Source organism: Nipponia nippon, unplaced genomic scaffold (genome assembly GCF_047370975.1).
Source record: "Nipponia nippon isolate SJK-2023a ecotype South Korea unplaced genomic scaffold, ASM4737097v1 scaffold_6, whole genome shotgun sequence".
Taxonomy (NCBI): Eukaryota; Metazoa; Chordata; class Aves; order Pelecaniformes; family Threskiornithidae; genus Nipponia; species Nipponia nippon.
In genome coordinates, this window is record NW_028262380.1 from 48,987,468 (window position 1) to 49,000,231 (window position 12,764).

General features: G+C 43.2%; 1 protein-coding gene across 2 annotated transcripts in view; it reads right to left on the reverse strand.

The window, feature by feature from the left end:
- Positions 1–2,233: 2,233 nt before the first annotated feature.
- FHDC1 (FH2 domain containing 1) overlaps positions 2,234–12,764 on the reverse strand; it is a 42,548-nt gene continuing 32,017 nt past the window's right edge. For both annotated transcript variants that reach the window (XM_087737782.1, XM_087737781.1), the window contains 3 exons: positions 11,503–11,620; positions 9,321–9,485; positions 2,234–6,293 (listed from right to left, as the gene is read on the reverse strand). In XM_087737782.1, the coding sequence (XP_087593908.1) occupies positions 4,248–6,293; positions 9,321–9,485; positions 11,503–11,620 (2,329 nt within the window). In that variant the 3' untranslated portion in view covers positions 2,234–4,247. The remainder of the gene's footprint in view (positions 6,294–9,320; positions 9,486–11,502; positions 11,621–12,764) is intronic.

Below are 12,764 nucleotides of genomic sequence, written 5' to 3' on the forward strand. Positions count from 1 at the left end.
TTTTTTTAATCAGAGCAAGTTGCTAGCTGAGGCAGTGCATATCCTGCAACCTCGGCCTTCAGCCTGAAAAGACGCAGAAACCAGCTATATGGCAAGGAAAAACCGCTGGCTGGAAACAACCTTCTCTAAGTGCAAGTAGTTGATGCTGGTGGTGGTGATCACAGGTTGGGAAGAGAAACACGCTTTCATGCAACAAGAACCTTCACACGTCCTTCGCCTGGGTGTCGCTTTCTGTTACAGTTGCAAGGATATTTGCTCAGCTGCCAGCTTTAACAGCATGCAAGATTTCCAGAACGCATCTTTCAGCCAGGAGAACAAGACAGATTTTTTAATATTGGCTTACCAGTAATAAAAAAAGTAACGTATTTCTGGCTATTTAGATAGTGACGTGGCTAAAACAAACTCCTTTGTTTTCAGCAGCTGTTAACAATACCTGTAGGGAGCTGTTCCCAAGGCAGTTATCTCTGGCGCTGGCAGCAGTAGGATGTAAACAGCATGTATCAAGTTAATGGAAAACATTGAGCAGCCAAATATGAAAGGAGCTGTGTTTAGCTGGGCCTCTCTCGCAGGGATTGCGTTCTCACCTGGAGCGGCAGCAGCGGCGGCGATGCCTTTCGGAGGGCAGGTCCTCCCGGGGGCGGACGGCCGGGGCTCTGCTGCTGCGGTGATGCTGAAGCAGCGGAGCCCTGCCGGCTCGCACCGAGGTGTGCAATTACAGCCGCGGTATACGAGCTCGGGGTCAGCGCCGAGCTAAAGCGCCATACGCCTCCAGCCTGGAGCTGGCTCGTGTCTGGTTAGGTCGAAGCCAACGTTGTGGCTGTCTGCATCCGTCCACGCAGACATACCCTAAGATTAGAAAGATAGCGATGGGTTATTTTGAATGACATAGTCCGGACTTGTACGCTGTGGGAGGTGTGATGGGAACTCTTTCTGTCTTTCTTGATTATTTAATGAGCTGTTGTAATGAGGGATGCACTGAGCCCCTTATTTGTATGCAGTTCCCACAAGAGATGTGAATATTAAATTCCTCCAAGTATGAATCAGCACCTCTTACTCCCACAGCTCTCTCCGCTATCTCTCAATCTCCACCAGCTCCACAGCTCCAGATCCCCTCACGGTCCCCTGGGCTCCCCCCCTTCCCTGCCGCCTCAACAGCCACCAACAGAGAGAGATGCGCCCCCGGTCACAGGCAGAAGCACCGGCCGTTCGGCAGAGCAAAGCTGAAGAAAAGGTCTCAGTTCTTTCTTGAAAAACGATTGCCACCAGGCCAGCCCCGTGGCCCCTTCGCGTTTGGGAAAATTGCATGACATGGGAGATTAAACCTACAGGGCATCGCTGTCTCTGACAGCTGGTAGTTTAAATAATGAATTGGTAATTCTAAACCCTTTTGAAATAAAAATGAAGTTTAAAAAAACATAAACTTTTGAGACACACCTTTTGATGGTGAAGGGCTTTCCCACGTAGATTCCACCAGCAGCCATCACTCAGCGCTGGCAGACAGCAGGTGCTTGCCACTCCGAACGGGGAGAGACACACTCGCCAAACGAGAAAAGTCAGGGGCTAAACAAGTTTGCAAATAGCAGCAATTCCAGTCCAAAAATAATTTCCATAGCAGAGGGGAGGAAGCGCTCCCTGAGGACAAGGAGGCTGGCCGGCTTTTGCTTTTTTTCTGCTGAATAGATGTTCTTTTGTATGCAGTAAAGGAGGAAAAATAATGGGAGAATGGGACGAAATGTAAAAATTCAGAATTGCAGTGGAAAAGTCACCACCTGCTCCTGCAAAACAGGCTATTCTTTATTTCCAGAGTCCTGGGAGTTGTAAACCAGCATTCCTCAATAAAGTGTGCTAAGCTAAAAGGCATGAAGATAGCGACAAATCCGGACATGTTAGTGCCATGAACATTTGTCTTGGCCACAACATACGATGTGTACACGAAGTGCTGCATCTACCATCTAATGCCTTCCACGTTATACCCAAACCTGTGCAGAAAGTCCCACCTCAGAAATGTTCAGAAACTGACGATAAATTGCACGTCTTAGTATAAAAACAAACCTAGCATTTTAAACGCCACAAATCCTGCTGTGAAGTCCCTCCTCGTGGGACTTTTCCCACAGTCACCTACACCCACACTCCAGTCCCTTAAAATCTCCAGGACCAAACCCAAGAGTAGAACAGCAAGGAGAAAGTACAAACCTCATACCCAGTAAATGGGAACTTTATTAAACTACCGAGTTACTCCGAAATGTATAAATGTTCCATTAAATACATTCAGTTTTCTTTTACACAGATTTATAGAAATTTATTTACATATTCCAAACACATTTAAATTATTTTTCAAGCTTGCTACCAATAAATTTTTTTTTGTTTTTTTTTTTCTTTAAAAAGGAAAAAAGTCAATCATCTGCTCTTGCAGATGTGCATACGTACACACAGATACAAATAAGAAGGGAGATGCTTTTGTATCTAACCCACAAGGGAGGCAGTATCCAAAAAGCTTATAGGGTTTCAAGCAAAAATTCGCCCTTGCCGAAAAGCGGGCTATATAAATTCTCCCTGTGGGTCAGACTCAAACAAGAGGCCCTATGCAATACTTTATGGTGTTTGGGTATGACGTCCGCATCAAGATTTGCTGGTTCGTGGGAAGAGCTAAAGGCTCCTTGCCAAACTCAAAACGCAAAGCTAGCTGTCCCTGACGCTAGCCCACGAGAAGCATGTGAGCAATTAAATGCCTCATTCTCATTGAATTACGCTCTCCCAGCACTGAGGGACAGAGCAGACAAACAGGTCTACCACTAGTAAGTCAATGCCACTTGTCCGAAGAGATTTTCCTTTTATTTTTTATTTTATTCTTAAATGAGGCTTCATTCGTAAGTGAATAAAAAGGCAACTCTTTAAATAAGATGCTTAGGAGAACAGCGATCAGTTTCCCCACCTACGTACATTTCTCTCGGGAAGATGCACAGCATGCTGAACAAGTTTTCCCTCATTCTCTGTACCTTAGTCTGACAGCAGTTAAAATTTGTATCTGCAGGAAAAAAAGAGGTGTTTTTATTTTGTAAAAAGCTTATCAAATACCGGTTTTAATTCATCCTTTAGAGTCTTTAAACATTAAAAACCACATTTGAAGCAACCAAGGAAGTCTACAAAAACATTGTCATGCGTAAGCTCCGTGTTTCATGCTAAATATTCATGTTGACAAGGAGAGGGAGAGGAGGAGGAGGAGGAGGAGGAGGCAGGGCAACTAATGGCTCAATGAGACCCATTGCAACATTCAAGTAATTTGGTAGCAGATAAACCAGTGGAAACATGGAAGGGTAAGAAAGTGCTTGGCACTACATCGCAGCCTTCAAGAGTTGAACTGCAAACCTCCTTGATATGTATCATAAATATATGGCACTTCTGAATGACCAAAAGCTGGCAAGTTTGCTTGTGACCGAAACAAGTCAGGAGCAGTCACCATCCCAACGGTTACTGATGGCCCTTCCAATAGGCGCAGCCTCCAGCCGTGCTACTCGGTGCAGCACCAGCCATATCTACTTGTGCATGCAAGACAATGCTGCCACATTCTTGGACAATGAGCCTCCTGCCCAGCAGAAAGCCTTCTCCAGACACACATACACATTCATAAAACATGCTATAAATTCTTCAGTGAGGTTAAAGACAGCCACAAACAGCAAATGTCTCGTTTTACTATTTTTTGGCCAGCAGTTCCCAGTCTGTCCAATTGCCAGCAATGGACTTCGCAACAGGCAAAAAGAGTTCCTGAATCCAGGGAACTGAAAGCAACGGAAAGCACAATCAGCTAAGTTCCTTTTCAGTACTGTTCCACAGGATCCACTTCGACATCGAATAAGGAACCAACCAGCACACGGGCTCGAGTCTTAGGAATAATCTTATGTACGCAAAAACTGGCCTTTATCCATCTTTTCTGTCACAAAGCATTTCATCTTGTTGTTTAACTTCTTAAAACTTTTTGGCTTTTGGTGACCTTCTGTATAACAAATACGCAAAGATTTGCTGTTACGCTTGCATTACATCACAGTAGCTTCAAATACATTCAAATTCATAAAAAAGGATTTAGACCAGAACACAACTACTTGCCCTTTTCCTACGGTGTGCCACACTTTAATGTGCCATACAACATGATGTTGCTTATCGGCAGTGTTACTGTTTTAAGGAATTTCACGACACAGACATCCAGTGCTTGAACAAGTGTTCACATTCCAAGATTCAAAAAAACCTCTCCCTTATTTCAGTAACGGCTTCAGTATTTTACCAATTGTGGTCCGGTTTGCATCTTTCAGCTTGTGAGAGGCCTTTTCCACTGTTCCCTGCTCCTTTGGTGCAGGCTCTACTTTAGTGCTGACAGCTTCTCCCTGCAGGATGCTTCTTCCAACCACTCTGGCACTACTTGCTCTCTTTAAGGTACTCACACTGTTCTCCTTTGGACACGGATCATCAGAGGTCGCTGCTGGCTTCGCTTTAGGCAGCCTCTGGGACACAGACCTTGTGATAGTTGGAGGTTTGGACGAGCTGGATAGATCCACTTTTGCCCGCTTTGAAGAAGAAGCCACTGTATTCCTCGCAAAGTTTGGGACAGCGGATGGTGTTTTGGGAACGCTGACTGTGGCAACCTTGGTGTCATCTGTAGGGGTCTGGGGTTTTACACTGGAGCGACACATCTTCATTTCGTCTGTCTTTGATTTGACATTACTCCTAACAGGTTTAGAGCTTGGCTTCTTGAGAGAGACTCTGTCCCTCTCAAAATGAGCACTGCTCGAGGTGACAGTGCCCCTTTGTAACTTTGGCTCTTCTACCGACATGCTATGCCTGTAAGGACTTCTTGGCAGTGTGTCTGTTGTGCCTCGGACAGAGCTGCGACGAGACAGCCGACTTTCCACTGTACTAGTTTCACGAAGTGCCGGCTTGGCTTCCGGCTTTTTCATGCTGCTCGGTGCTCTGTTTGACCGAGAAATAGGCACCACTTTCCTCATACTTTCATTCTCAGAGGCATTCAAAGTTCTTACAGGTCTGGAAGGAGCTGTGTGGCTAGGGCGAGTGCCACTGGATTTTGAGGAGCTTGGAGATCTATCTTTTAGAGAGTTCCTCTTTGGTCCTGCTGGGTCTTTATTTTTTATGGGCTTTTCTTTAGGAAGGGTGTGCTTGCTATTGGCATCATCCTTATCATTCGCACAAGTGTGAAGAGACAGATCCTTGGCAGAAGCAGAATTCAGGTTTGAGAAGAATGTCCTAGCCCTGTATTGCGCATCATTCCCAGAAGAGCGTGCTTTGCCAGCCTCACTTCTTATTTCATTGCCTGCTGATTTAAAATCATTTCCCTCTTCAGAGTCCAATGTCAAAGAACAATCAGTCGTCGTATCTGACACGTAGAACATTGGACCATCTTCCCTACTTCCCGAAACACTTGTATCCATAGACACGGGGCTGCTGCTGCTGGGCTCTGAAGCTTCACTCTTGCAACCCACTGCCTTGGCTTTATGGTCGTGGGCCTCCCTGGAACTTCTGCAAGCTGGAGGCAAGTCATCATCGGCAGTACTAAGGGAATGAAAGCTTAGATCGTCTAGAGTCTCCAAGTCTGTTCCACCAGCATCTTCTAAATATATTAAAGGTGTATCCTCTGCAGGCTTTGCTCCTTGAATATCAAACTTACGTAATCCTTTAACGAGTTCCCGCTCCTCAATTGCAAGGGCCAGAGCGTTTATATCTGTGGACTCCTCGCAGGACACATTGGAAGTGTGCATGTTGTAGTCGGTGCTTCTCTGTGAGTAATGGGAACCAGGACCAGTTGAGCCACTGAAGTGACTGGGCTGAGCTGGAGGCACCTGCAGTAGGCCACCACTTTTCACTTTGGTTTCAGACTGTTGGTGTAAGTGCAAGGTATTTAAGTTGAGATCTCTTGTTTCTTTGGGTTCAGTCCAGGCTACGTTTGGTCTTGCTTGTCGGGTGTTTGCACGGGGAAGGCTGTTAAACTTGTTTGGGTCCTCGTCTTTTGAGATTTCCAGGAAACTCTGCAACTCCCTGTCTGCAGTAATCCCCAAAGAAAGTCGAGAGCGTCTAGTATTGGGGTTTCTGTATGAAGGGCTTTGAGGTCTCTGCTGCAAGAACGGAAGAAATTCTTCAAGTCCTTTTTTGGCCAACATCTCCACATCATTTTCACTGCTGCTCCGCCCAAAGCTCCCAAGCTCTCCAGCTGCCCAGGATCGACGCTTCTCCTCCAGCTCCTTTTGCCTTTGCAGACTATGAAGTTCCTGGACCTCTCGTTCCCTATTTTCCTGATGAGGAAAAGCATAAATACATGTCTCAGAGAACAGTGTCCTATGCATGAGAACAAGTCACACTTCTTTATCTTTCCCTTTTTTTCCTTCCCATGGAAGTTAGCTCCTGCTGCTATCACCCTCCCCCAACCCCCAATACATACACACACGAAATCACCATGGTGACCACAGCCTGCAACCATTAACCGTATGGAGAGCAGTTCCCTGCATAACTAATGCTGGTGACACATCAGTGTGGTCAGCAGAAGAAAAAAATGCACAAGTCCCTGCAGAGACCAAGAACGTGACCTATCAAACCCAAGCAGATGTCAAGTCCAGCCAAAGAGTTCCTGCTATAAGATGGAGAGCTTCAAGTCCCCACTAAGTGTAAAGTTGGCAGCTTTATCAGGTGAGTAAACCTCTACCTGATCATTACATTCATATTTTAAGACAAACTTGTCTAACGAGCACACAGCCAATGTGTTCCTTCCATCCTCCCTTATTACAATTGCAGTGGTTCTTCAGCAAGTGCCGTTTCTATGGGGTGCTACTTACCTCTGAGTCAAACACTACCGATTGGAAATTTTGTGAAAAGACATTACTTAATTGCATATGAAAGCAAACAGAAAAGTTTACACAATGCCTCACGACCATTACTTAGACATCAACTGACCACCACTCAAGGATGAATGCCTCATTCCCGTTTTGGATCTTGTATTCACCGTTGGCTTCAAAAACTGGCAACTATTGCACTGAAGTTGCCCAGGGCAGGCTGGAGATTTTGGCAGCTAGGCTGAGGGGTTTTGGTTCAGGAAGCCATAGAAACAGGTAGTTTGTGTTTGAAAGACAACACAGTAACACCTTTTTACTAAAATCATTAGCAGTGGGTTACTGCGAATATCAACGTTTTAACTGACACCTCTAGGCTTCAAATTTAATCTAGCTGAACCTTTGGTTGAACTTTTCAGGTTATTTTCTGAAATGAAGAACCTGGTTTTCTAGAGCCAGTAGAGCTGTAGCAAAAGAAAGAAGGGGGAGGCTAGTCTTGACAGAGGATTCAAAAATTACATAATCTTCCAGCATGTTGTTAGATCTGTTCTGAGCAATGACACACTGTTTAAAAAAAACACACCCATATTTGTCTGAAGCACTGTTTAGTTTGATCTTCCCATTGTTGTGACAACAGAAGAGCTGCACAACTAGAAAAAGTCGCCTGAAAGCTTTCAGTAACAAAAGCCTAACGCTGAAGCTCTTTTTGATGAATGGGTTAATCTACACCTCTTAAAGTGGATTTGAGACTACCTTGGGCTCTGAAAGATAAGACGCATTAGAGGCCTAAGAAACCTGAACAGCTAAGAAAGGCAAAAGAAAAAAACTTGCATTTCAAGAAAAATGTCTGCGGCAGGGAGATTTCTTTCACAGGTATGGAATTACAGAATGAATTCTTGCCAAATGCTAAAGCTCAACTTTAATTATCCCATTGTAAAAAGAAATGGTTAAAAATAGTCATCGATATTATTATCATATTCCATATTAGACACAGAACATTTTAACCTCACCCAAAACATGTTTCAGGAGATTTTATTCAAATGAAAAATCTATTTTAAGCACACACAGACATGTTAAAAAATTGCAAAAAATGGTTTAAACATTTGAAATATGTGCACATGGCCATTGTGGTATGAGCCACCTTTTTAGACTGCTGGCTGTGCTGTCCACACATCACATTCATTTGTCAGAACTGCAATCTTTATTCTGAATTGTTCTGTTAATTTTGTAGGGACAGAGGTTAATCCCCACAAAATACCTAGTAAGCAAATCTCCTCAATATTCGCAAATGAGAGACTAATTTGTCATTTTTAGAGTGTAACTACTTATCACAGAGAGAGGAAGGAAGATCCCCATTGGACCTTGAAGTAATAGCTATCCAACAACTGCTTGTAACGTGTGACTGTGAATTAAATCCCCAATCCCAAATAATGGAACATGTATGCATGAAGTCACCTCTCACTAAATGTCTGCAATAGTTACCACCATTTGGTTTTATATATTTGTATAATGTTCACACACATGCATAACTACATGCTATCTCGAGTGGTAAAGGGGAGGTAAACTAATGGCGCAAGAGACGTGTTAGCTGAACAGCCTGTCAGCTTGCTATAAAGCAAGATTGTTCTTTCTTTTCTGAACTAAAGCTCTTGTACAAAGTGTTATCAAATGCAGACTGTGTAAGGCAGAAAAATAAAGAAATGTGTGGATCCATCTAATTCATGCTATTTATAAAGGCCTAAAAATACTTGTAACAATAGGCAGACTTTGCTGAACCAAAACTGTAACCAATGCCAACACGGCTCCTTCATCTTAATATACTTCCTGAATTATTTGGGACCCATTCAGGGTACTTAGCAAATGAACGGTCACACTGGGGATAAGGTATCTGTACTGTAGGCCTGTTTAATTTCTTGAGTTTTCACCCACAAAAAGCATTTGAAAGAACAAAGCAGAAGACACAGTTTACTTTACTTGGTAAAGTGTGTCTAGTCATGTAAAGAGGGGCAGTAGAGAGCCTGAGCTAGTGCTGATTCAGGCTGGTATGGTCCATGTAATGTGGTGCCACGTCTCGAGGCCTTTCCAGTGATGTAACATTACCAGTCCCAGGCCTGAACAGCGAGCACTCGTCAGGAAGTCTGCGCAATCTGCTTCACTGCCCAGCTTAGCTATGACCAACCTCCTCACCAAAAGAGAAGAGCTAGCTTACAAGCAGGCCAATAGGCTACCCTGACGTTATCATCTCAATGGTCTAGTCAGCCTGCAGCAGAAGATGCAGAGCTGCAGGACTGCACACAGGGCTGGGCAGAATGACCATCTCCCACCTGGTTTCTGGCAAGGAATGCCTACAAGAGGGCAGTTTGCTGTAGCTGTTCAAGCAAATATATCAAATGCCACAAGATATTAAGCAGAGTCCCTTGAGCAGAAAAAAACAACTTAATTCATGTGAGCCAATATCTATTTCAAGTGTGTGAGAATCTCATTCAGTGCTCTTACCTTAACAGCTTTGTTGAATCTTATGCAGAAGTCCCTAAATATCTGGAAACATTCATCCAACTTCATCGTTTCTTTGTCTTCACAGAAAAAGTCAATGAGAGCGTTCCCCTCCTTTTGTAATTCTCGTTTCTGGTGTTCAAGCTCCTTTAGATGTCTTATAGCAAACTGCAGCAAAAACATATATGGCATGAACCAGACAGAAAAATTAAAGTCACAACAGGTCAGGTATATATTAGCAACTTATGAAATTCATATTCCAACCTAGGAGCTGTTACAGAGCCCAGGACAGTGACAGACCACTTCGGAGCCCCTTGAAAGCTCCACATGCCTTATTTTCCCATTCTCCCTGCCACTTTTAACTAAGCATAAATGGATTAATTTCTCCTCCCTACTTTTCCTAAACAAAACATGTGGATAAACTTATGGATATACATCACAGAATCAACTCCTTCCCAAGTTGACCCTAGACCACAATAAAAAAGGTTTTCATGCTAGAAAGGTAAGGAACCGCTGGAAATAAGTATATTTTAAGACATCCAGAAAACGTCCCCATAAAGTAGCACTTTGACCCATAAGTGTAAAGCTATACAGACAGGGTTGGAGCAGATTAGTGGATTTCTCAGGAGGAAGAGACTAAGGGTGTGGTTAGACTTTGAGCAGCAGAACTGCTTAAAACTCTTTTAGCAGTTACCCCTCTGTCTCCCCTGTCTGCATCACCAGCCATTCACTCCCATCCTTGCACAATCCCAGATCTGAGACTACATGTGGCTCAAAGTAACCCAGGGAGAAAAGTTAATTTTCAGACAAATCTGTTCTCTGACACTGTCTAACTCACGATCATCTAAATACCTCTGATACTACAGCACCAGGGTGAGAATAGGCAGCTGGAGGCACTGGTGACCATTTAAGCCAACCCTACTGCCACAAAGTTACTTGTCAAATTATGCCAGTAGGGTAGGAACAAATCTTACTTTTTAGTCTTTACAAAAAAAAAAAAGCTCCCAATAAAAAGCTGGATTGAAGATAAGCTGGACAATTGATAAAAGCATACATAGAGAATTAGTTCCTCCCACATATTTCAGTAATTCATTCATGAGGATGAGATAACGAAAGCTGACTTTTAAATCAGCTTGGTTATCACCTGTAATTCAGAAACAAAAACCGGAAGTGTTTATGTAAGGTATGCATTTGTAAAATGATTTTTTTTTCCCAACATTCTTTTGGAATGTGGCCTAAACAAGGTTGTAGTGTTACATAAAACGAGCTATTAAATTAAAAAAAATCCCAAACATGTTCAAACATAACATTAAAGAGTCTGGGTGCAATGGATAAAAGCCAATAATTCAGAGTGAATGAAGACAGGTATTTCAATCTTAACCTGCCCCTTTCTTCATCAGCTTCTCATCTCCTGAAAAACTGTAAGGGCTATTAACTACATTTGCAAGTTGAAAATCAGGGTGGGTTAAGTTCCAGATCAACACCTGCTTTCTTACTTTTAATAATTATCTATAGTGTGAAACAGAAAAATCATTTAATTGAAGTATAATGCATATTTCTCCAGGCATCACCACGCAAAATACCAAGAACTCTTCTTCAAAGTTAAGTGCTATGCACATTCATGTCTATAAAGTCACTGCAGTACTAAAAAAGGAGAACCCACCCAGAAGTAATGTTATGGCTCAGAATAATACACTCTGTGCTAAGGGTAAATTAGTAGAGAAAACAGTCCCTTAACCTTCCAGTGTCTATCAATATCTCTTCAGTCACCCAACAATCAGGTTTCATATGCATAGCACAGCCTCAGCTAAAACTGACATGCTCCAGTATAACATAACATGCAGATACCATATTTTGGGCCACTGTGAAGTACAAAACCAGAGACCAATCCAAATTGTCTTATATTTTAACTACTGATCTTCATCAGTCATTTCAGACATTAAACACGCTTGCCTAACAAGCCTCAGGCAATGTACACTCAATATCCCTCCCTGTAAAAACACAGTCCTTCCAACACTCTTACTTGACAAATGGCATGCAGTTGGAAAACCTCCGTACAACTGATAGGGTAGACATATTAAAACAACGCTTCTGTTTATTAACATGTCTGCACAAATTACATTGAGCCAAGGAATGCTCCTGTATTCAGGCGACAGTAACACATTAGCACGGATATCCTACAAACCTGGAGAAAGCTTTCCATCTGGTGAAAGAGTTTTGGGTCTCGCCGAATGCTGTCTTTAACAGATCTTGCCTTGAAAGACAGTGAGTGGAGCTCTGCTTCTACATTATCAATGGATAACCTAAAAATAGCATACACAGAGAATGTTTATCGAGGGAGAAGGAGTTGCCCACAGGTTAGCCACAATATGCTTCAAAAATAAATGTTTAACATGAGGTGCAACCTGCCTGTTCAGAAAATCTTTCCAGAGTAGACACTGGAAGCTGGGAGAGAGATAAGCACATTTCTTATTTGCAACCTGAAAAGATTCCCATGGGGTGTGGTTTCACAATTAACTCCAGCCAGTCCTACCCAGCCTTACCATGAGAAAGGGTAATGCTACCCTGCCTCTGACCAGGTGTTCCTTTTCTCTCCCTGGTGCCTGTGCTAGCACTCATTTTCTAGATGGCCAGCCATATCTGTGTACTGAAAATTAACCTGGGCAAAGGAAAAAAACCAACTTGCTTCCAGATGGATCATTTGCTTGGTACAGCTGATGACATAACTGTTCGAGTGCAGCAGCTGGCACAAAAAGGGGGTCACAAGGGATTGTCAGCCAGGACTACCCATTTTAGCAGTAGCGTTTGGCATCACAAAATTGCATGTTACGTTCTTCTAAGCAGTGACAGCAATGCAGCCTACACAGTCTCAACCCAGCAGTTAGAACATTTCATCCTTCTACCACATACGAGCAGCAGAGCTGCTCCTGTGGAGAGGTAAATCAGAAAACGAAGACGACAGGAAAGAGCTCTGATCTGATGTCATCTAAGCTTTATCCTCGGAGACCCACATTCCATATAATGGGAGCTCCCACCCAAATCTCTCAGTCACTTTGAGGGCAAATGCTTTAAATCTTTGGCATTTCCTTCACGAGAGAATTGAGCTTTGCCTAGGAATTGAATCACTACAGTTTCCAAAATGATAAAAATTAACAACTGTACACACGCTCCTTACTAAGGTCATTTCACCAGTAGCATGACTTTAAAACAGTAAAGCTGAAGAATTTGTGGCAGACTGATTGAAGTGCACGTGGCGGCAGATGGTGACAGCATGCATAAGTTTGTCAGTGCACACACAGATGAATATAACGTGTGCTGTTTTTTCTCTGCTTACTTCATCTGCAAAGGTTAGTTCCCTGTTCTGGGCAGATCATGGGTGTTTTTGCAAATAAGAAAAGCAGCAGAAGATACAGGCTACATTTTTCTGCCTGTGAAGGAGGAAGAGGA